This window comes from Hyperolius riggenbachi, chromosome 5, assembly GCF_040937935.1.
Source record: "Hyperolius riggenbachi isolate aHypRig1 chromosome 5, aHypRig1.pri, whole genome shotgun sequence".
Classification (NCBI taxonomy): Eukaryota; Metazoa; Chordata; class Amphibia; order Anura; family Hyperoliidae; genus Hyperolius; species Hyperolius riggenbachi.
In genome coordinates, this window is record NC_090650.1 from 388,722,856 (window position 1) to 388,748,254 (window position 25,399).

Sequence of the window (25,399 nt, forward strand, 5' to 3'; positions counted from 1 at the left end):
TATAGTTTTGATTAATAGACCCCAAAAACGAACGACTAGTGATCGAACATGTTTGATATTATCTCTCTTTATCCATCTAATCGAGCCATTGGTAGGCTTGATGGCTGTTCAGATCGATTATATATTCGTTTATGCTAGTCCGTCCCTGTAAAAAGGGATTTTCGTTTCGTTTCTTTGCAGCCTTCGATCATTGGAAAAACGAAACCACCAGAATCGGAAAAAAAAACGAAACCGTGGGTGGTGATATTAACCGTATGACCGATTATTTCGGGATCGAAAAGGACAAAAGGCACAATCGAAACGAAGGTTTAAACGAAGGCAAAAACGAACCGTGTATTCCCAGCATAAGACTGAGAACAAGTTGATGGCAGAAACAAAGTCAATCTGCAGCAGAGGGCAAGGAGTCAGCTGCATGCTCCCCAGCAAACGTGAAATGTGAGAAATGGTAATTGAGGCAGTGGTCATGCTACTGATTTCTGATGTAAATTAAGCATATAAGTGGAAGAAGCTGGGAATTGTGAATCAATGGAATTAATCAAAATGTTTGCCAATCAGCAAATGGACGGGAAGTTTGGCTACATCAAAGGATGAAATGGAAATAAATGATGTACAGTAAATTAGAAACATAGATTGCTGTGGAAGCTCCACATGGCTGTCATTGCTAGATTGTTTCATGCTACTGGCAGTAAACAATATGATGTGATATGTGTGTGCTATGGACAGCGTGCATCAGCTTGTCTATCTCTCTGGGGTTTGCTGAGGTTGGAGGACACAGGAAGAACACCAGTGGTCTGGGGAACCTCCACTGGGTTTTTGTGTGTGTCGATCAGATGGCAAACGTTTGGCATGCCTACTTAGTTCATAACAAATCATAGCAGGGATTTCTAAACAATGGTTAAATTCACTTTTATTTGTACAGAGAAGCTGCCATTAAGAGGAACTGTGCTGAAAATAGCTTAGAGAATCTGTACTCTAAAATTCTTACAATAAAAAGCATACCATTCTATTCATTATGTTCTCCTGGGCTCCTCTGTGCTGTATCTTCCTCTCCCTGCTGCAATCCTGGCTTGTAATTGCCATTTTTATGCAGTGTTTACAAACAAAAGACCTAGCAAGTGATACTGAGAGTAGCTCAGTGTGCGAGTCATACAGAGTGTGCAGGGTGCCTGGAGAGGGTGTGTATAGCTTCTATCCAATCACAAGCAGCACAGCACATTCCAGCCTGACTGCCTCAGCCGGACAGAGGAGAGAAGATTAGATCATATAACAGAGATAATAGAGCCACTGCGCAACTAGGAAAGGCTGCAGTAAGACAGAGCACATTAGAACAGCTATAGGAACATATAGGATAGAAGAAATAAGGCTCACAATTTTGTTAGAGTCTCTTTAAAGGACCACTATTCTGAAATATTGTGAATTGTAAAATACGTAAAAACGCATAAATAAAAAGTGCATTTCTCCCAGAGTAAAATGTGCTATAAATTACTTTTCTCTTATGTTGCTGTCACTTACAGTAGGTAGTAGAAATCTGACAGAACTGACAGGTTGTGGACTAGCCTATCTCCTCATAAGGGATTCTCAGGGGTTTCTTTATTTTCAAAAGCACTTAGTGAATGGTATTTGCCAAGTCCAACTGCCAGAATAGTGTGCAAACAGGTGGGGGGGCATGCATCTTTATATAGATCCTTTTAAAGAGAACCTGAGGTGGGGTTCTGTGAATAAAATCCCCATACAGAGGCTGGGTCTGTCTATAGAGCCCAGCCTCTGTTGCTATATAGATCACCCCTAAGCCCCCGCTGCGCTCTGTAATCCCCCCATAAAACAGTCGCGCTGCTGACACGCAGCTTGTCAGAGCGCGCTGTGTTTACCTCTCCTCTGTCAGTCTCGCTGCTCCCCGCCTCCTGCATCGCTCCGGTCCCCGCCATGCTGATTGGAGGGAAGGGAGGCGGGCGGGACCGGAGCGATGCAGGAGGCGGGGGAGCAGCCAAGACTGACAGAGGAGAGGTAAACAAAGCCGCACAGAGCGGCTGTAAGTTATGGGGTATTACAGAGTGCAGGGGGGCTTAGGAGCGATCTATATAGCAACAAAAGCTGGGCTCTATAGACAGACCCAGCCTCTGTATGGGGATTTCATTCCCAGAACCCCGCCTCGGGTTCTCTTTAAGGTAGTGCTTTTGTAAAGAACAAATGAAATATTGAGAACACCCATGAAGAGATGGACTAGTCAAAAATCTGTCAGTTCCTTCAGATTTCTACTAACTACTATATGTGACAGCAACATAGGAGAAAGATAATTTATATTTTCCTCTGGAAGAAACACACTTATTATTTGTATGCGTTTACATGTTATTTAAATTCTACAATTTTCCGTGACACTGTTTAACCCCCTCCTGACCGCCTAATGCCGATCAGTGGCGGGAGGGTGGCAACCCCAGGACCGCCTAACGCCAATTGGAATCAAGTCCGGAGAGCGAACATTAACAGGGAACGCTTGCACGCATTGCGCGATAGTTCCCTGCCGAGACGTGGAGCTCCGTATTCACCTTGCCCAATGCGATTGCTGGCCGCGAGTGATGTGCCAGCCGTGTGTGCGGTCCTCTGGAGTGGCTCAAAGAGTTATTGCTCACATAGGCTGATATCTAGGATAGACGATCACGCTGATTGGCTCTCGGGTGGGGGGGGGGAGGGGAATACACTTTTATTTAATAGTAATTAAAAAAAACATTTTGTGATCCCCTTTTGCAATTTTTGTTGACTTTTGTTCAATAAAAAGTTTACTGTTAAAAAAATCAAACGAACGAAAAAACAAAACAAAACACTGCAGCAACAATCAGATGCCACCAACAGAAAGCTCTGTTGGTGGCAAGAACATGAGGCAAGATTCATTTGGTGGTAAGTTGTATGGCCGTGCAGCAAACTGTTAAATGTGTGGTGAATTATAAAAAATGGCTTGGTCACTAGGGTGGTGTAAGCCTGTGGTCCGCAACTAGTTAAAGGACCAATATTGGGAATAATATTGGTACCAATATTGGGAATAAAACGTAAAGTCCATGCATATAAAGTGTGCATTTGTCCCAGATCAAAATGCACCATAAATTACTTTTTTTTCCAATGTTGCTGCTACTTACAGGAGGCAGTATAAAGCTGGCAGCTATGGCAGATTTTCGACTAGTCCATTTTCTCATGGAAGATTCTCGGTATTGTATTTATTCTTTACATAAGCACACCCTAGAAAGGATCAATACAAAGATATTAGCCAGCTTCCCTAGTCGTTTGCACTCTATTTTAGCAGTTGGACTGAGCAACTGCAGTTCAGTAAGTGCTTTTGTAAAGTAAGAAATCACTAATAATCACCCAGGAAGATATGGACTAGTACAAAACCTGTCAGATTTTCAATACCTACTGTAAGTTACAGTGACATAGGAAAAAAGTAATTTGTAGTGCATTTTAAAGTGGGAGAAATGTTCATTATTGTGTATGCATTTAAAAAAAATGTGTGATTCCTTTAATAAAATGTCTTATTTTCTTTTACATTTGTTTATTCAGTGTTCTGAAGCCAGTTTAACTTCTGATTGGAAATTTCATTCCAGCATCAATATTCTGTGTTAAAGTGAACCTGAAGTGAACATAAACTTATGAGATAAGGAATTGTATAAATTGTATGGGTGATAAATAAAACATTAGCAGCATAGAAAATAGTCTCATATTTTTTATTTCCGTTTCATAGCTTTTTTTGTTAAGATTTCTTCAGACTGTCATCGATACTATTTAGAATCCACACTCTGCCTTTTAAACTGAAAAAAAGCAGAAGTAATGACCCTTTGAACTTATCTGCACTTAAACCGTATTACAGGTAGTCCCCGACTTACGAACGCCTTACTTAGGAACGACCAGCCGATACGAATGGCATGGATTCTGTGTTTCCATGGGAACAAGTCAAATTGGACTTGTAGTTTTTGAGAAAATTGATTTTAAAAAAGTCAAAGAAAAAATGGCTTTTAAACTTTTATATAAGCAGGTACAGAGGGCAGAGGTGACACAGAGGGGGACACTGGAGGCACAGGAGGGCACTAAGGAGGTACAGGGGACAGAGATGGCACAATGTTCCAACGTATGAACAGATTCAGGTTGAGAACAAACCTACAGTCCCTATCTCGTTCTTTAACCGGGGACTACCTGTATTTGTTTTCTCTCTGACAGATATCAGGCTTTAGTTTCTTTTTACTTTTCGGGAAACCAACTAAATTCCACAAGCTGTTCAACAGCTATTTTTGCATAAATAACACTTTTTTTTTTTTTACTCATGCTGTCTTTGAAAACAAAAAGGGACTTTATGATTTCTTAATAAGGCTAGTACTGTATGTTTATATGTTTATATCATCATACCATTTGACTTCAGGTATGCGTTAAGTGCTGCACAAGATGTCAGCGTTCTATAACTACATAATAAATAATTATGTTTCCAGTAGTGCATATACAAGCCATGAGCACTGCTAAAGGGGTCAGATTAGTTAAACTTTGGAAAATGTTTTACGGTCTCTTACTATGTAAGACTGCCATACAGGAACAGTTTTCCCTCGCCTATTCTGAGTGCTGCTGTATAGTTCGTTATAGAAGACTGATTAAAGAAAACATTTTCCCTCCTTTACCTAAAATTTTATTTGCTACTTTTGTAATGAAAACTTAACTGGGTTCATCTTTTTTTATTTTAATCCTGGAGTTAAAGGTTAAAGCTAAATACTCACCTGACGATGGATCGGGGTACCTCACAGCAATGTCTCTCTCTGACCTGGCCCCGGTCCTCACCTCCTTGTTCAATCTCTCCCTTTCCACAGGCATCTTCCCCAAAGCATTCAAACAGGCCACTGTGCTTCCCCTGCTGAAAAAACCCTCACTCGACCCATCCCTACCCTCAAACTACCGCCCAATCTCCCTCCTTCCCTATGCTTCTAAACTCCTCGAACGCCTAGTCCACCAGCGCATTACCCAATACATCAACACCAATGCCCTACTTGACCCCCTACAGTCTGGATTCCGACCTGCGCACTCAACTGAAACAGCCCTCGCCAAGGTGGTCAACGACCTTACCCTTGCCAAGGCCAAAGGCAGTTATTCCATCCTGCTCCTCCTTGACCTCTCTGCAGCATTTGACACTGTTGACCACTCCCTCCTCCTCCAATCACTACAGTCCATGGGCATCCAGGGGCTTGCCTTGGCCTGGATCTCCTCCTACCTATACAATCGCTCCTTCACCACTTCCTTCAATGGCTCCTCCTCAACTCCTGCCCCCCTTTCAGTTGGGGTCCCCCAGGGCTCTGTTCTAGGCCCCCTTCTTTTCTCCATATACACTTCCTCAATTGGCAAGCTTATCTCCTCCCTGGGCTTCAATTACCACCTTTATGCAGATGACACTCAGATTTACCTCCATACCCCCGATCTCTCAGCTACCACCATAAACAAGGTCTCCTCGTGTCTCTCAGCAATTTCCTCCTGGATGTCAGCTAGGTTCCTAAAGCTTAACCTAGACAAAACTGAGCTCCTGATCCTTCCACCCCATGCTGCTGCACCCATCCCAGGTTTCCACCTCACAATCGACAACACAACCATTCTCCCTACCTCCCAGGCCCGCTGCCTGGGTGTCACCTTGGACTCTGACCTCTCCTTCATCCCACACATCCAAAACATCACAAGAGCCTGCAATTTCCACCTCCGTAATATCTCCAAGATCCGCCCATTCTTAACCCCGGACACGACCAAACTGCTCATCCATGCCCTCATCATCTCCCGCCTTGATTACTGTAACTCACTCCTTTCTGGCCTTCCCCTGAAACGCACTGCCCCCCTTCAATCAGTGATGAACGCGGCTGCAAGACTCATCCATTCTTCGCACCGCTCTGCATCCACATCTCCCCTTTGTGAATCCCTGCACTGGCTCCCTATCCGTCTCAGGATAAGTTTCAAGATTCTATGCCTGGCGTATAAATCTGTGCACAAAACATGCCCTACCTACATCTCGCAGCTTGTTCACAAGTATACACCAGGTCGCCCCCTCCGTTCCTCCAACGACCTTCGCCTCACCACCCCGCACATTTCACACTCCCATGCCCGCCTGCAGGATTTCTCAAGAGCTGCCCCCACCCTCTGGAATGCCCTTCCACCACCCATCAGACTTGCTCCCTCTTTCAACACATTCAAGCAAGCCCTCAAAACCCACCTCTTTATGATGGCCTACCCACCTCCTACCACACAGTAACTCTCTAAGGAATATTTAACAGCCCCCCCTAGTGTTTCCACCCCTCCCTTTAGATTGTAAGCCTCTGGCAGGGTCCTCCACTCCCTAGTGTAATCTACAGGATCATGTGCTCCTGTCCTATGACAGCCTGTACTTGTATTACTGGGCCTACCTAACCAGCCCATATTGCATGATCATGTATTTTGTACAATTTGTATGTATAACTTTGTTCTATGTGTATAACCCTATGTATGTCATCCTTGTATCATTGTATATATTTATTGTCCAGCGCTGCGTAATATGTTGGCGCTTTATAAATACAATAAATAATAATAATAATAATAATAACTAACAAGGTTCCCCAATCCATCTTCATGCCCATGGGAACACGTAACATCACGAAGGGCACGAGTGAGAGTTCAAACCATTGTGGCACTTTGCATTGAAGTCCTCATGGAGTCCTCAAGACCCGATCCACTGCAACAGTTGATATTGATGCGTGTCACTTAGGGCCCATTTATATTTGTGAATGGGCGCTGAGGAGATGCGATGCCGCTACGCACCACTTCCGCTCCCATTCGCGTCACTTCCACATCCCTCCATGCAGAAGTGAATAGAGGAGACGGGGGCAGATGCGGCCATGCGAGAATCTGCAGCATGCAGGTTCTCTAATCGCTCCGCACTGCTCCGGGTAACCAGGACTCAATGGAAACTGTTCCATTGACGTGCTTTGGTTTTAGTGGAAATGGGCCCTAAGCGTTGTTCGCCTAATCGCGCACTCGCACACACCTCACAAGATACCTCGCAAGAACTATTGCTCGTTACTCAAAAAAAAAAAAACGGTTGTTGGAAGAATCATGTGAAGAATTGCGAGAGGGGTACAGGCCTTTAGGCAAGAGACAATGGCCACAGTAAGCAAGTTCACAATTTCTCTTTATAACTCTGAGAGACAGTGATCATAGCCTTATTCCTTGTGTTAGATTGTTCCATGTTTATTGCTTGAAAAGTTATGGCACACGCTGCTTGCCGTGGCCTCAGCTGCATTTATTTTATGTTTGTACTTAAGAATGAGCTGTACCGACTTACTAATGTTTTTTCCCTTTGTTTTTTTATCCACCGAGTACAGTACATAAACCTCGTTCTCATTCCTTTGTGTGTAAATGTGGAAATCCGTACTTTCTGTGACCACTTAACTCCCAGGTGACACGATTATGTTTCCAATTACCTACCCCTATCTCCATATCCTGTGTAAGGTGCCCAGATTTCCCTCTGTCCTTTTATTCTGTGTACCAGGGAGATCAAAGGAAATCTTTACTATTAAAATCACATATGAGAAAATTTGTTTCCTTTCGCACCCAGAAGTCAGGACTCGCGCCTGATTCTCTTTGAAAACGTGACTGCACCGATCCCGGATGTCTTTTAAGTTAAGACATAAGAATTGTCCGATGAGGAGGCTCGGGTCTAGATGGGATGGACGATAAGCAAGTAGCCGCTTCGGCATTTCATCTGATTTCAGAATCCGGCAACTCAATCTTCTCTATAAAGGAAGAAATTTCCCCTTGTTACGATAGGCTAAATCCTTTTATAAAAAAAGTTTATTTTTATAGTGGTTTGTGCGCTGGGAATAATGCCAACCAAATGTTCACATAATCCCGATATTTTCAATTCTTTAATGTAGCTGACGCCGATCCTTCATGCCGGAACTCTTGCCTTATTGAGACAATTATGGGACAAGTTTTAAATCATTCAAGGTGATTTTCCTCCCTTCCCTTCTTGTACATATGGATATCTGTCATGAGATGTTAGAGGATAATATCTTACAGTTTTCTTTCCCCCCACCCCCCAAAATAATTCCATGCAAGGACGGTGGAATATTTCCGATCTTAAGATCTTTCTTTCAAACATTTCATGGTTAAAAAAAAGCCGCTATAAATTATTTTTCCTAAGGGAAAATACATAAAAATGAAAATAACTTTGAGAACCCCATCTGGTTTATTTTGATAGGACAAATAGCATTAGGTGGGTCTTGACACCGTAGAGATTGGGTTCCCAAAAACAATTCCATTTTGTTGTTCTGGCACCTTGCTTTGTCATGATCAGCAGAAAGGAGTTTCATGCAGGTATTCATCCACAAGGGACTTGTTCTTCTAAACATTGAGATGAACTTTAGAAGATCATTCTCTTCACTGCATGTCATCCATGTCCCTCACATCCTGTTATGCATTATTATCCTTATGGAGGTAGTTAACTGTACTCACTAGTCCCCATTGATACACTGGTCTAAATATGGAGACTTCTTTGCCCGAACTCCGGGCCATTTCAGGTGTCTTCATACCCGAGGCAATTTTGGGGGACTCGTTTAACTTATCTGTTTATAGGATGTGGGAGGAAACTGAAACACCCAAAGGAAACCCACACAATCCCAGTGAGAACATGCAAACTCCATAGTTGTTTTTTTTTAGTCCGAGTTTGAACAGGGTACCCTAGCGCTGATAGACAAGGATGCTATCCACTTCACCACCATCATAATCTTTTAAAGATAGTGCTCTTTATTTGCTGTAGCTTCATCGTTATTTGCAAACTTCATGTCAAAGCGATATGTGGCATGTATAAGCATATTCTTTAAAACCGGTCAGTGACAAAAGTTCTGATTCTGAGTATTGTTTGAACTCTAAAGTTACACATACACACGGTTTACACATACACATGCTGGAATAAACTCAGCTGAGGCAGCTAACGAGAGGACCACATTGGGTAAGAATTTAGCATTTGTACGGGAGCTACCCATCGACACCTAAATATCCAGCATGTGAATCTTTAGCGACACTCAACCAACCTTTGCATGCGTTGTTCTCCTATTCACTCCACCTACTGGTAACTACACCCTTGTTTAGTGCACATTGTCCCTCTGCCCCTCTGCATAGTGAGAACTGGACGAAGCTGCTAGCCTGTAGGCTAGTGATGTGTCCGTACAGAACTCGGCCCAAACTGTCATTGTTTGCCTATTGTAAAATCTTTCCTCACCCAGATCTACATTATGAAATTTATCACATGTGGTGACATCTTTGCATGATCTATTGTAATATTGAATTATAATTTTTTTATATGCCAGGACAAAAGTCTGAAAGGTAGGAAAGCAGAATGCTTGAGTAGACAGGACATGAGAAGAGTTCTTAAAGAGACTCTGTAACAAAAATGTTCAGCCTTATTTCTTCTATCCTGTAAGTTCCTATACCTGTTCTAAGGTGGTCTGGACTACTGCAGCCTCTTCTAGTTGCACTGTCTCTGTAATATATCTAATCTTCTTTCCTTTGTCAAGCTTTGTCGACCCAGAGAGGAATGCACTGCCTCTGCTGTGATAGAGAGAAGTTATGCATGCCACCTCCACGCCCCCTGCAGGCTCTTTGTGTGTGCTTGGTTTATCCCTCACAGACAAGTCTTTGCTCCCAGTTTCAGCTTGTCTGAGTGGGGAGGGAGCTGCCCATGCTGAGAAACTGTGAGAATTCCTGACAGGAGTGCAGATAATTCACTACGTAATAAAAACGTATAGTATACTGTAACATGATACATACACACACACCACTTCCTTAGCGGCCGTGTTTTTTGTTTGTAAACACTGCCTAAAACTGGCGCTTAACCCTTTTGGGACCGGCCTCCTAACCCCCCATCAGCACCAGGCATTTTTGCAGAAGGAGGGGGCGGGCGTTTGGGGGGTCAGGCAGCCGGATCCCTGCAGGATCTGGCTGGGCTGTCTCCCCCCTGTGTGGCCAGGTGTCCCCCCTTTAGGCAGCAGCCATCATTCACCTTCCAGGCTTCAGTGACAAGCCGCAGCGGATCTTTCCGCTCTGGCCGGCATCTCAGCTCCTACTGCCGCTCAGTTCCGGGTCGCGGCTTAATGGCGTCATCAAGCCGGGACTCGGCGCTGACGTCAGAAAGAGCAGAGATGCAGGCAAGAGCGGTGGGGGGCACCGATCGTCACGGGAACGGCAGGGAGTTGAGTGGATCCTCTTCTTTTCCCCCTACCGCTGCAGCTGTCAAATTGATCACTGCGATCCGACGGCGATCTTAGTGATCCCGTGATCAGCAGCCATATGCAATGGCTGCTGATCACTGAGGGGAGATGCCAGCTGTCATATGACAGCTTAATCTCCCATCTCCGGTGCGCACGATCGCGTCGGGATGGTTCGTTAGCGCGGACGTTGAATCAACATTCAGTCAGAACGGTAGCACCACCTGCTGGACGTTGATTCAACGTACCTGGTCCCCAAAAGGTTAAAAGCCAGGATCGCGGCGGGGAGCAGCGGAAATGGCAAAGAGGGATCCAGGAGATCACAGTGACTCGATTGGTATGTTTTTTATTGTACAAATCGGACAGTACAGATTCTCTTTAACAGCTCGATGGTTCCTGAAAATCCAACCCAAGCTTGTTGTGAACTAGCTGTTCAAGGAGAGGTTAGAAATTAAAAAAAGAAGCTGGGATTGTGTGCTTTTTGCTCCACATGAGTTTAATTCCTCTCACGCCACTGTGATGTCATGGAAACATGGAGCATTGTGTGCGGAAAATATTTTTATATTACACCGTGAGATTAAACCAGATCAACAAAAGCCATTTTTGGTTTAACTGTCTTTCAGAATATCTAGTTTCTGGCACAGCTTTCTTCATGCACACGGGATTCATCTGGTATTTGTCCTCAAAGTCATTGTTTCACAGAGCAACTACTTATTCTAAGAGGCACTCAAACCTCAAACATTTTCTTTGGTTAATTGTGCCTAGTATTAGGGATAAATATATTTTCGTCTTTTCCTTTGTACTGGTTTGAAGATAATTTTGCGGGTTTGTGGCTGCATCTCTTCTGATTGCTCTCAACTGTTTTCAGACATCCAGATTTGGCAGTACCCACAAGTAAAGTCAGACTTCTCCTTCGCCACTAGGCCATTTACCCATCCGTGAATAATGGTGCACAAATCACTGTGTGTTTAGTTGGAGGGGAGGCTCATTAAGAAAAATGCCGTAATGTTTAATGTAACAGTATCCCTAGGTAGATTTGTTGTTGCCATTTACGTTTAATCTGCTTTGAGACGTGATTGAAAACCGTTTTCTTGTCTTGACTTGTAATGTCTGTGTATTAGAAGTGTGCATGGAGGTAGAACCTACCGTAATACCGGGGTTATCGGCAAAATCCGCAGTAAGGCCTTGTTCCTATGTTTTCTGCAATCGTGTGCAGTTGAAGATACTCAAGGAACCGCAATTGCGAGTGGTTCTCCATTTTCTTTTTCTTAGAACCCATTAACTTGCTCACACTACTGTGCTTACACAAAAACGCACTGCTACACACATTTTTTACAAACGTCTCAGAGGTCTAGGCCAGAGTTTCTCATTAGTAAAAAGCAAATCGGTATTAACAGAATCCCATAAAAAAATTCTTGCGAATGTGGCAAGCCTGGAGGTGCTCTAGAACTCCCTATTGCAGACGCAGACACTTGGCTTGACAGAGGCTTGGTTGCCGCTTGCAAAAAATGTAACTGGTATGTACTTTTAACTGCAGCGCAGCGACGGACATTCAAAGGGATCTAATGTTAAAAATAGCTTGGCCTTCAACAGCAGTAAACACATTGCAAAGTCCCGACCTGCTACCTTTTTTCATATAGCAGATTCGTTTCCCATAGACACCCATAGTAGAATCATACTCGCTCAGGACGCGATTGGGAGAGGAAAACGGGGCATATGCAGAACTATCTGTTCCAAACTGAACTGACCCGTCGCGAGTGAGAAACTTGGCCTAACATTGTACTCTGTAAACCTTGGGCGCCAATGACTTTGAAGACAAATACCAGATGAATCCCGTGTGCATGAAGAAAGCTGTGCCAGAAACTAGATATGACTCTCTAGGACTCTCTTTATCTTCTCTCTTTCTCTCTCTTTAGGCCTCTTTTACACTTAACGCGTTTTAACTAAAATCTTCCTCCCAATGCACTGCTATGAAAAACGCGTACTAACGCACACCAACTGATTAAGTGTAAACGGGCCCTTATTCTTTTTTCCCTTTCTCTTTTTTTCTCATTCCTTTTTCTCATGTATCCAAGATGGAAGACTGGGGAGTTGGAAGGTTTTATTGTCCCTCCCCACGTGTTCTAATGTATTTTTGTCACTGCTAAGGTTTTGGGGGGCTGCTCTCCTAACTGTTACTATTAGCAGTTGAGGTCTAAGATCTATGCTTCAGCACAAGATGCCAAAGTGCAGTTGAAGCTATAGGTAGAATACTGATAGTATGCTCACTCCCCTGAATGGTAGCATATTATTAGAACCTGTAACCTTTACTGTATGTTACATGTATACTGTCCCAGAACTGGTTAATAAACACATTTATATAAAAATAGTATGCATTTCAGTGCAAGTGATTGGTAAAGTCATTTGCATTAAACCCCGAAAGCACAACAGTTCTGTTGTGCTGTTTTCTTGGGAATGAGCCCTAATGTTTAGGGCTGGTTTACACGGACGCTTGGCGGGCTTTTACCACCAGCGCCCGGAACTCGTCGGTAAACACTCCCATTCAGGTGAATAAGAGAGTTTGTATCAGGAGGCGGGTATCGTTTGCGTTAATGCGGTGTTCCGATCCTGATTTTCCCTGTCGTTTAAGGTGACCCTGGAAGCCTCATGCGGCTTTGACTTAATGTCCCCCAGTGGGGGAACGCTGATCACATCAGGATGCTGCGGAAAACCCGCTAGAGCTCCTAATAAGACGCCGCAGGATGTGACGCTGCAAGACGTCCGTCTAGACCGGCATTTAGGAACCGTGCAAGTGCTGTCCCTGTTTATTTGGATTTTGTGGTTTACCATGTACATCTGAACCCTTTCTCAGCTGATCACTGTTAAGTGATCATACAGTGAGGCTACATGTGAAATAATGGCCACATTGTAATGCAAGACATCGTACTGCAATGCACCACCTAAAGTAGTATCTGATGTTCACAGTGTGGTTGGTGCAGTTTAACGGTGTGTGGCATCCCAGCACACTGTATGCAGTGCAATACCACAAGACGTGCACATTAACAGTGATGCATACTTTTCTATGACTGTATGCTTCACTGTATGTGACACAACGCATGGATAATATGCGGTGCGACTTTTCCATAACGCTTTGTTCCTGGTTTTACAGGGAACACAATGCCCACTGTTAACCTAGCCATAAAGCAAACCTGAAGCGATTTTGAAAAAGAAACTTATATTATGAAAGGGAAGGCTCTGGGTCCTATTGAGCCTTCCCATTCCTTTCACAGTCCCCTCATTCCAGCGCTGTCACCCCCGATCAAACCTCCTGTCGAGGAGGCTTCAAAAGTGTTTGGGAGCCCCAGACTATGGACGGCTCCGTAGTCTGCACCCGCCAGCTTGCTCTCTTGCACACTTGCGCATGTGCACTACAGAGCCGCCAGTCTTCGGGAGCACTCGAGCTCCTGAAGACTTCTGAAGCCTCTCCCGACGGTAGAAAGCAGTTGTCGACTCTTCGGTCGGAAATTTCTAACGGGGGAGACAGCAATGGAGCGAGGGGACCAGGAAGTATCTATTTTTTTTTTATTTTATTTAAAATTGCTTCAGGATCACTTTCAGCACATGCTTATTTAAATACGCACTTCTGAGAAGGGAAACGGAAACAAAACTGGCAAAATGTGTTCGCTGGCGTTTGCCACACGTTTTTACCATTCATTTTTTGTTGTGCTTTTTCAATTAATTCTCTCTCCTATTTCCATCTTGCGCTGCTTAGTAATTGTGTACCTGTTTCTGATGCTTTCATTTTCTCTTGAAGGCAGGGAGAACACCCCGTAATGTTTAATTCGCATGCGTTTTTGCCTTACTACGGTAAATGAGCACTGCCACACATGTAATATAAGTCAGTGGGCTGCTCGAAAATCAGGAATTTTTTTTAATCCGCATTCCATCTTTGCGTTTCTCTTCCTGGTAAATAAAACAACAGAAAATGAACGAGAAAACAATCACAACACGACAGAAAAATGACTGCAATATCTTAATGGCAAGCGTGTCCTCAACCTTACAGCCTGTTTGCACCACTACAATAGGCCCTAAACAAGCTCCTAGTTTTCAGTGGTGCTCAGCGTAGTGCTGACAGACCATGACTCGATATCATTGTGCCCTGGAAACTGTTTGTGACTGTTGGCAACTGTAAGAATTCAGTATCTCCTTATTTAGGAATGGTTGTGTACGCGGCTTGTTCTGCTGCTGTGAATGATAATGTGAAAAACACCATCTAACATTGTTTTCTCCATGCATGACAGTGATTGTTAGTAATTTACATTCCACTCCCCTTTAAACTTACAAACATCTTACTTCTCCCTCCCCGCAAATGAGAAGCACATTGACAATAGGAGGCACAAGCTTATCCCTCCATTCTAAAACCTTTCAATATGGTTTGCTTTTCCTAAAATATGTTGTCTCCACTGGTTAATAAGACAATTTACCAATGCCTATAATCTTTGTCCAAGGAAAGCGGTTAGTGCAGCATGGAGTTAGTGAATGTCTATCAGATGTACATGGTGATGGACCGCAAAGAAATATCTGTGCTCTTATTTTTATTAACCCCAGTCAGACGTACAGCGCAGTATAGAGTGAACAATAGATATTTTTTTTGTTCCCCCGAATGGTATAAAGTTGTTTATGGCTAGACATGGAAAGTGTAAAACCAGAGGTGTTGTGCTTAGAGGGCTATCAGATGAGCGCACCTGCAGCTAATATGTAATTGGTTGCTGTGGGACACAACTTCATGTTGTTTTTTCTTTGGTTTTTGGGCTTCAGAACTCAAGGTTGGCCAAACAAGGGGGTTCTGTAGCTATGATTATGTACAGAGGGAGTAAATATCACCTGGAACAGCCTATTAGGTTTGCTTTGGGCGACCGTTTACCTTCGGTCCATGTAGAGATGACTTGTATCAAAAAAGCCATCAAAAAGCCGTACCCTTCAGGCCGGTTTCTGACTGCTAACCGGCGTGGTATAAGAGAGTGATGATTGTATTGCACCGCAAAGCTGAAAATAGCCATCGGGGATCACTGCGGCAATGCATGGTAATTCCCCTTCCAGCTGCAAGCCAAGCAGGAAGTGAGGCTCTCTAGCGCTCACTTCCTGTGGCCGAAAATTTAATTGCGCAGAAATGTTTTGAAAAATACGCTTTCCCGCATGCACGCCACAATGAGAATGCCAAAAAAGAAAAAAAATACTACGTCGCCAAAGACTTACATGACTTCCGGTTCTCCACACATCGCCACGCATGTCGCCCTTCAACGTGCTGTTGCTTGCGAATCGGGCACTTCTGGCAGATCGCACGGTATGAAATGCCCCATAGACTTTGATTGGCATAGTGTTACCGTGCGGCAAAACAGACTAACGCAACAGGCCAGTTTTTACAGGGGCCTCAATCTCATGTATACTGCTGGACAGTATACAGCAGTATACAACTGAAAATCTGCATATGCAATCCACAAATGCGGCAACATTTAAAAATGTGCGTTACCATTAACTTCTATTGCTTGTGATGTGCAGTAACCCACTGCAGCTTCTGCATCAGCTGGAGCACTTCCATCACATCACAGGAAGTGTGTCCTCTTCCATTGGATTCAATGGCCATTGCCATGAGGTGCAGTTGGAGAAGCCATTGCGACCCAACATGACCAGTGTACAAAAGGGCCTTAGAGACATGTAAAAATTTTTAAGAAAGATAAGCATGCAAATAAGTGCTCCATTGGCTGAATTTTTTGTACCTTCCCTGAGCCAGTGGAGATTTGCTCCATTGGACAACTTTACGATTTACAGTACAAATAATCTGCACTTTATGCTTTTTCCCAGTAGCAGTCCTGCTTGTTCCCCACCTGGAACACCTTGTTAGATGCAGCTAATCTGCTTGGCCCTCTACCTCTCCTCATCCATAGAGTTACAGCGTGGGATTGGGGCCTGTAACCCTTCACGTGTCTGCTTAGCTTCTCAGGGGCTGTGGGGGAGATAGCAGACGGTAATCTATACCAGGAAGATGTGTCAGCGTAGCATGAGGCAGGAAATAGAGCCGTCTTATTACATTGGGCTGATGAAAGAAAGCAGCCAGAACTGCTAATCTAATATAAAATTTCAGCGCAAGGGTGGATCAGAGGTGACCCGGAGTAGAAATGGTGGACGTTTACCTTGTGTAAATATGTCTGTAATATAGATTGCAGCTCTTTCTGGGGTTTGGACTCTGTTCTTGGCCATGTGTCTGTGAATATAATTATTTTACTCAAGCAAAATCTTAAAAAAAAAAAAAATCTACTATTCTATTGTAATTAAAGACTTTATAAAATACTGTCACCCGAAATGTTACTTTATTTGCATATTTTTCACTGAAATGTGTATTCTTTCTGCAGTATTTAATAAAGTCAAGCCTCATTCACTCTCTATGCATGATTGTTTTTTCAATGTCCCTGGACGCCATGTGCGTTTTTGTATCTGATGTTCTTTATGCGGCGGCATACATTTTAATGCACGTAGTGCATGTTAATTGGGAGCACATTTACCACTGTCACGAAAATCGTAAAATTTTAAATATATGTAAACATATACAGATAAGAAGTATGTTTTTTCCAGAGTAAAATAAGCCATAAATGACTTTTCTCCTATGTTGCTGTCACTTACAGTAAGTAGTGGAAATCTGAAATAACCACCAGATTTTGGACTAGCCCATCTTCTCATGGGGGGTTCTCAGGGTTTTCTTTATTTTTAAAAGCATTTAGTGAATGGCAGTTGCTCCGTCCAACTGCCAACAAAATGTATGGTGAGCAGGGAGGCTGGCCAGCATCTTTATATACATCTTTTTCAGGGGATGTCTTTATAAAGAATAAAGGCCATGCTGAGAATCCCCTATGGAGAGATGGACTAGCCCAAAACATGTTGGTAATGTCAGATTTATACTACCTACTGTTAGTGACAGCAACTTAGGAGAAAAGTAACTTACGACTCATTTTACTCTGGAAGAACTGTACTACTTATTTCTATGCTTTTACATGTATTTTAAATTGTAAGATTCTTGCAACAGTGGTCCTTTAAGGGACCCTGAACAGAGCCCAAAAATGTAATAGTGAACTTACCTGGACCGTGAGGTCCCTCTGCGTCTTTTGGGTGAACCCCCCCCCCCCCTCTCTCACTGCCGGCTCCATAAGCCGCTCGACCTGGCAGGGAGTGGTGCGCAACTGCGCATGTGAGGCAAACCTTCGCACCCATTGTGATCATGTAGCCATTACTGTGAGCGCTCTGCACATGCGCTGTTTATTGTTCTGAGGACCACGCATGCAAAGGACACAAACAGCACTGCATAACTCCCGGCCAGGTAGTGCGGCTTACGGAGCCGCCAGCAGAAGAACTGAGGTGACCCAAAAGATGCAGAGGCACCTCACGGTCTTATGGCCAGATAAGTTCACTATTCCATTTTTGGGCTCTGTTCAGAGTCTCTTTAAATAGTGAGCACATAGCCAATAGCACTGCATGTGACCTACATACCATCTGTTTGGAAGCAGCAGGGATAGCCGTACTATCCCAGGAAAAATAAAAAAATATATAAGTAGATAAAACTTGTTCTACTTACATAACATATGTATGGTACTATCCACGTCTTGAACTCAGTGAATTTTATGTAGTAAATAAAGAGGAAACTGTTTAAGGCGTTTTCCCTCTTTACTGCCTCTGACTGAAGCCTATCCTGATGTCATTTTCTCCCTTACTGGTTTTTTTTTCAGCCTGTCTGAAATGGTATATGCATTGCCAGACCTCCTTTCCACTTAGCTCTGTACTAAAAACTGCACTGTCATATCTAGCTTGCTTTGTAAACACATGTGAGCACAGCATAGATCGTAATTTAGCAGCGTCTGCAGAGGGGGAGCTTTATTTCCTGTCTCAGCCTCAACTTGTCGCACTGAACTGCCCTCAGCCAATCAGTGAGGAGCAAGAATGTGGAAGGGAAGATAACAAGCTTCCCTCTCCCTGGCAATGTACCAGAATAGAGCCAGGCTGACTGAAATAAGATTCATTACAGCAGCCACGTATCTGATTGTAAACACAGAGCAGTGGGTAAAGGGAATTTGACTTCATGGCTGAAAATCCTGCTTCAAGAAGGCAAAATTACATTTCGCATTGGTTTTTTTTAATGCAGGGCTTTTTGGTCCCCCCCTTTTAGTGGTTCTGTGTCACCATGAGCTGTCTGGGTATTCCTTAGTACTGCTCCAAGCCCTATCCTTTAAAGCTATATCCATCCATACCATGCACTGATGAGGACCAATAAGTCTGAAACAGGCTGTATGTACAGTATGTTGGATCGGTTTGGCTCTGTAAAATGTATTCGCTACAGGCTCACTATACACCAGCGGTTCTGGATGTGTGCCTTGATTTCAAGCACATAAAGTGTTTGTTTTCATATTTGGGAGTGATGCCTAACGGGAAACCACAGTTGCTCACTTAAAGCTGAATGCAAATGTCTTCTGTTTTAAGAAGGCAACATAACATTTAGCAATATTTTGAAAAGCATGATAGTATTGTGGTGGGAAAGAATAAGAAAATTCAAAGCTGAAGTAGACTTTGTCACAAAGAAAATATCTCATGGTGTTCCGGATTGCTGCAACCTATATTAATGCACTCCTGACCTGAGGCAAAGCTAGTCAATGTAAGCACAGAGGTATGATTATGCTGGGTCTATGCACTCAGGGCCGGCGCTACCATAGAGGCAAAGGAGGCAGCTACCCCTGGGCCCCAGAGCTTGTAGGGGCCCCCAGTGGCTACAAGAGGAAAAAAAATTTGAAATCAGCCTTATAGTTTTTGAGAAAATCGATTTTAACGTTTCAAAGGAAAAAAAATACACATTGAAAAACCTGCCGACTTTAATGGTTAATAGCAAATTCACCGTAAATGCTAGAAACCCTAAATTTGCAGGATATGTTAAGGAGATCATTAGGAATAAGAGGAAAAAACTATTTTTCAAAAAGACCTTATAGTTTTTGAGAAAATCGATTTTAAATTTTCGAAGGAAAAAAGTATACTTTTAAATGCGGTAAATGTACCTTATAGTAGCTAACCTAACGGTAGTGTAATTTTACATGCATCAAACGAAAGAGCAATACATTTCCTGACGGGGTTTCCAGGGGGTCTATACGCAGCCGCAACGCTTTGGCCAGGGATCACTATACAGCCGCAATATGGCTGTATGAAGATCCCTGGCATTTTTTCCTATTTTCACAATTTTTATTTTATGTTTAGAGTGTGGGAATTTTTTTTTTTTTTTTTTAAATTGTGGGGTCCCCCCTCCCGAAACTTTTTAAACCCTTGTCCCTCATGCAGGCTGGGATAGCCAGAATGTGGAGCTCCGACCGATTGGGACTTCAAACCCTGACTATACCAGCTGCAAAAAAGGTCCCCTAATGCCGATTTTTGTTCCGGGGTATATGTTGGGGGGGCTCCCCAGGTTTTTTTTGCCCTGGGGCCCCATTGTTGCTTAAACCGGCCCTGTATGTACCTCTGTGCATTTTCCCTTTCTCTCCTCATTCATCTGGTCCCTGTAATGACTGCTTAAAAAATGGCTGAAGACCGGCTCCCTGGGATGTTCCCTCCTATCACCATCCCAATCCCTCCTTCAAAAAGCATCTGTCTGCCTCAGTACCAGCTAAAGCTGTGTACACGCTTGAGAATCCTAGTGACAGTAAGGGGCAGAGGCTGTACAGACACGTTGCTAGTCTCTAGACTAACAATGCGTTCTGTCACTATGTCGGGTCAGCGGATGGACGATGTGCTGCATACCACAGAGGGGCGGATCAAGGGAGGGAACCATGGAGTTGGGCTGCATTCAGGCAAGATGATCCAGCATTGGGACCTTTTGCCAATGTATTGAGGCCACCATAAACGCAAGATTCTTCCCTTAAAGGGACACTTAAGTAAAAAAAAAAAAAAATGAGTTTTACTCACCTAGAGCTTCCAATAGCCCCCTGCAGCTGTCCGGTGCCATCGCCGTCTCCCTCCGATCCTCCTGGCCCCGCCGGCAGCCACTTCCTGTTTCGGTGACAGGAGCTGACAGGCTGGGGATGCGAGTGATTCTTCGCGTTTCTGGCCACAATAGCGCCATCTATGCTGCTATAGCATATATCATATACCATATAGCAGCATAGAGGGTGCTAATGTGTCTGGGAATGCGAAGAATCACTCACGTCCCCAGCCTGTCAGCTCCTGTCACCGAAACAGGAAGTGGCTGCCGGCGGGGCCAGGAGGATCGGAGGGAGACGGCGAGGGCACCGGACAGCTGCAGCAGGCTATTGGAAGCCCTAGGTGAGTAAAACTCATTTTTTTTGTTTGACTTAAGTTTCCCTTTAACTGGGCTTTAGCGGCTTGACTTGGCTGGCAGGGAATCATATTATTTGTTTACTTCTGAAGGCCCCATTATGGCACTTGAAATTTGTATTTTTTATATAAAGTAAATGGAAAATAAATTATTTCAGAAACACTAATTATATCCCCCTCATAACAGCCCAGTGCGATGGAATAAACATGTGAGTGAAGTTAGATCGTTTCCTCTATCGTTCCCCTGCTCAAGATGTTGTTTTGTTACAATTGATGGTCTTACATCATATATGGTCAAGAGTGTTGTCCAATGTAGCCGTCATAATACAGAAGATATTTGTAGGTTACTACAGCATAATCGGCACAGGCAGGGATTGCCTGATAGCACAAACATCCACTCGTGCTGCATTGACTACTTACCGATCCTCCAGGTGCCGTCTTCTACACTTCCTGTAGGTCCCAGCGGCTTCCCGACGTCCTCTGTGTACGGCTCCCAACACATCACATGACCCCATGCAGGAGCCATGCATGGACGATGGAAAGCCGCTGGGAGCTGCAGTGTGCTTAGAAGACGGCGCTCGGAGCATCGGTAAGTAGTTTATGCCCTGCAAACACCAAAAAGTTGTGCCCCTGTTTTTCCCCCTCAGGCATGCCGGTCAGTTGAGCCTTCTGGTTGCCTGAGATCCGGAGAACGGAGAGTTTGCTTTACTTTCATGTGAACTCAGTATATGGAGGCGCCAAGAGAGTAAAAAGGTATCGCATTAAAAACGATAAAATTGTGGGTGGCAATGGTGGACTTGCTCACCCCACAAAAGGCCCAAGCACTGATTCAGTGTAGTATAAAACATACAAATTTAATTATTACTCCTCATAAAAAACAAACAGTTTGCAACGCGTTTCACGGATCCCAAGTCCGCTTCCTCAGGCAAAGAAAATACAGGCAGGAGCAACTAAAATGCAAACATAAAAGACAAAAACAGAGACCTATATAATGGTCCGCAGAAATAAATCATCATAAATATATACAGTTTCTGATTCAAAGATAGCACATTCCTTTTTGTAGTGATATCTCTAGAACATCTCATAGGGCCCCCAGGAAGGTTAACATACATCCATATACATATACATATATGCATATATCTACACATATGCAGGGCCCCCAACATTATAAACATAAAAACATAAAATCTTATACATACGTATACATACATAAAAAATACATAAAACATGACTACCCCCTAACATGAATGTAGTTATCCCCCAATGTGCACGAGTGTGTGCAACCATAGCCCGCCACATATATGCACCTGCATGTGCATCCATATACAAGAATGGAGGGAGAGAAGTAGCGACAAAAACTTCAAAACCAGAACATGGCATCAGAACGCACTGAGCCCATGTATCTGGAAAATACAATTTCCTTAACAAACACCTGGAAGGTATAATGGCTAGGTTAGCCGGGAGGGACAGTGGCAACACGTAAGGAAGAGGATATAAAAACCACAGGGAGGAAGATATAAATGACATGTATGTTGGAACTTACCAGTGTCACTGTGTAGACAAGAGTAGCGCCTCCGTTGTGACTTTCATGTGACCACGATGCAACACCCAGCAATTCAGGACAGTGGGTGGAGCTCTGTTGCTAGTAGTGACACAGACAATGCCATTTCTTTGACCTTGTAAGTCACAAGGCCCAAAGGAACTCTGAAACCTCCCCAAAACTTTTTAACGTAATAATAAGCGTTTCATAAAGCTGAAAATATGCTCTGTGGATTTGTGTAAAGTATGTTGTTTTAATGACGAGGCGCACTGCTAGGCACCATAATGATGTCTTGTACATTAACCTGCCTGTTTCCCCTTTGAACATTGTTACCTGTCTGAGCCTCCTTGGATATTGTTCTCACTAATGTCCTCCATAAGGCCAATAAAATTAAGTCTAGATTTCTGCAGAAAGCCTCTTATGAATTGGACAAAGCTACGCAGTGCCATGTACGGCTTTGAAGTGGAGTAATGATTTATGCATTAAGGATTGCGCCGCTATTATCCTCACTTTAGCCAATGTAATCAGTTCCTTTCCATCAGAATCACTCTATGTTCTCATAGACATGTAGCATATGTATCCTTTTATCTCAATGGCTCTGCAGATTACAGAGAAGCGGAGGCAGCCTTCAGTGAGCCTATTCATGCAATCTGCTAATCAGGGCTCCGATGGACGGATGGCTTCACTTTGTAAAGCGTATCCTCGCTTCTAACATCTAAAACTATCTCTTTTATAGGAAAGGAAAGCTACTGCAGTAATGGGAATCAGAGAGCGGGTTGCTTGCAAAGCCGCCCTGCTGCTGTGCCTGTGTTGTGCAACATAGCAAGTTAGCCTGTTATCTGTGACAGGGGAGGATGATGGTGCAAATCCCTTACACCTGCTGGAGGTCAGGCTGGGGGGAAATGCAGTCCTCCAGTATAAACATCACCTGCACACCACCCACGTGTGTCGCTGAACTTCCTTACAGTTACTGAAATTAAAGGAACACTCCAACAAAAAAAAAGTAAGCAGTTAAAATCTGACAGAACCGACAGGTTTTGAAATAGTCCATCTCCTCATGGGGGATTCTTAGGATTTCCTTTGTTTTCAAAAGCATTACCTGAATGTCAGTTTAAGGTGCACCTCAGACGGGGGATTTAAAAAAATATATACATATTTTGGGCTTCTTCCAGCCCCCTTCATGCTGATCGCTCCCTCCTCGTCCTCCTGCGCCGCCTGGAATCTCCACTATTCGGCCTGTAAAGTCCTTTAGTAGAGGCCAGTCGGAGCATGCACTGTCCGGCTGCGCGCTCCCGCCTATTGGGCTCCCGACACCAGAAATCACTCAGTGACGGAGCGATCAGCCTGAAGGGGGATGGAGGAAACCCCAGATATATATATATATATATATATATATATATATATATATATATATATATATATATATATTTTACCCCTGCATCTCAGGTTTTCTTTAACTACTTGACGACTGCTCCACACCGATTGGTGTGGACGCAGCGGCAGCCCCAGGACCGCTCCACGCCAATGGCTTGAACTGCCTTCTATGGGGCTAGCAGGAGAGTGCGCACAGGCTGTGCGCACGCATCTCCTGCTTGGAAGGTGGAAGCTCCGCTCCACCGCTCCTGCTTAGAAGCTCCGCTCCACCTTCAGTCTCCGAGCGACGATCACCGCTCAGAGACTGTTACACGGCAAAACCGCTGTCTAATAACTGTGTACATCGCTGCGATCTGCAGCAGCGCTGTACTGGGGACAGCTGTGTGACACGGCTGTCCCCTCCATAGGCTGGGGAGTGATCGATTGTCACAGGCTGAAGCCTATGACAGCCGATCACGCTGATTGGCTGGCGGGGACAGGGAGGGCACAACAAAAAATAAATTAAAAAATGCAACATTTATTAAAAAAAATTATAAATATTTATAAAAAAAAAATAAACAACTTTGGAGCGATCAGACCTCACCAACAGAGAGCTCTGTTGGTGGGGAGAAAAGGGGGGGGGGGGGGGGGGAATAACTTTTGTGCTGAGTTGTGCGGCCCTGCAGCTTGGCCTTAAAGATGCAGTGGCCATTTTAGTAAAAAATAGCCTGGTCACTAGGGGGTTAATCACCACGGTCCTCAAGTGGTTAAAGGACAACCAAGGTGACATGGTGAGATAGACATGTGTATGTACAGTACCATGCACACAAATAACTAGGCTGTGTTCCTTTTTTTGTTTCTCTGCCTGAAAAAGTTAAAAATCAGGTATGCAAGTGACAGTTTCTGTCTGCATCGGGACCGGTTCAGACTATAGCATCACCCCCAGTCATAAGGAATTGCAGCCATATAACACTTTTTCCTAGCAGTAAATGGCTTCTGAGAGCAGAAAAGAGATAAAAAGGGTCAATAGTTCACAGATTTTAGCTCTGGCATACATCAATGAATGTGCCATTGAGAGGAGGCCACAGAACAGTAAAAACTTATAAAGTAGATTTAAATATAAAATAAAACTTGTGGGATACTTTAAAAAATCATTTTTAGAAGGAGGAGGATAGATGCAATTGTTTATCTCATTAGTTAATTTTCACCTTGAATGTCCTTTAACTACCAAAATAGTAAGATACCAGCCAGCCTCCCTACGTGCTTATACACTATTTTGTCAGAAGACTTAGCAACTGTTAAAGGATACCACAACTGAAATGTGACATAATGAGATAGACATGTGTGACAGGAAGTGACTACAGTGTGACCCTCACTGAAAAGAAATTCCCCTTTTTTACCTCTTTCTTGCTCTCAGAAGCCATTTTCTGCTAGGAAAGTGTTTTATAGTTGGAATTTCTTATCAGTGAGGGTCACACTGTAGTCACTTCCTGTCTGAGTCAGGACTGAGTCAGCCACTTACATACCTGATATTTAACTCTTTCAGGCAGAGAACGAAAAAAAGGAACACAGCATAGTTATCTGTGTGCTAGGCACTGTACATACACATGTCTATCTCATTATGTCACATTTCAGTTGGGGTATCCTTTAAGGAAATGCTTTTGAAAACGGAGAACCCTGTGAATCCCCCATTAGGAGATAGACTAGTCCAAAACCTGTCAGTTCTGTTAGATGTACACTGCCTACTGTAATTGACAGCAACATATGAGAACATTAATTTGACTAATTTTACTTTGGAAGATATGTGCTTCTTATTTGTATGTGCTTACATGTATTTAAAAGTTTACAATTTTTTCACAATAGTGGTCCTTTAATAACTCTTCAACTTTGCTCCCTAATCATTTTACCTTTCTATATGACTATGCAGTGC

General features: G+C 43.6%; 1 protein-coding gene across 4 annotated transcripts in view; it reads left to right on the forward strand.

Annotated features, from left to right (window-relative positions):
• The window catches only part of VPS13B (vacuolar protein sorting 13 homolog B), a 1,202,086-nt gene that overhangs the window by 551,537 nt on the left and 625,150 nt on the right, over positions 1–25,399 (forward strand). Inside the window, exon 24 of one of the 4 annotated variants that reach the window (XM_068237720.1) lies at positions 3,547–3,638. The exons of the other annotated variants lie outside the window; for them this stretch is intronic. Coding sequence (XP_068093821.1) covers positions 3,547–3,554 — 8 coding nt within the window. The 3' untranslated portion in view covers positions 3,555–3,638. Of the gene's footprint in view, positions 1–3,546; positions 3,639–25,399 lie in introns of those variants that run through there. 4 annotated transcript variants of the gene reach the window in all.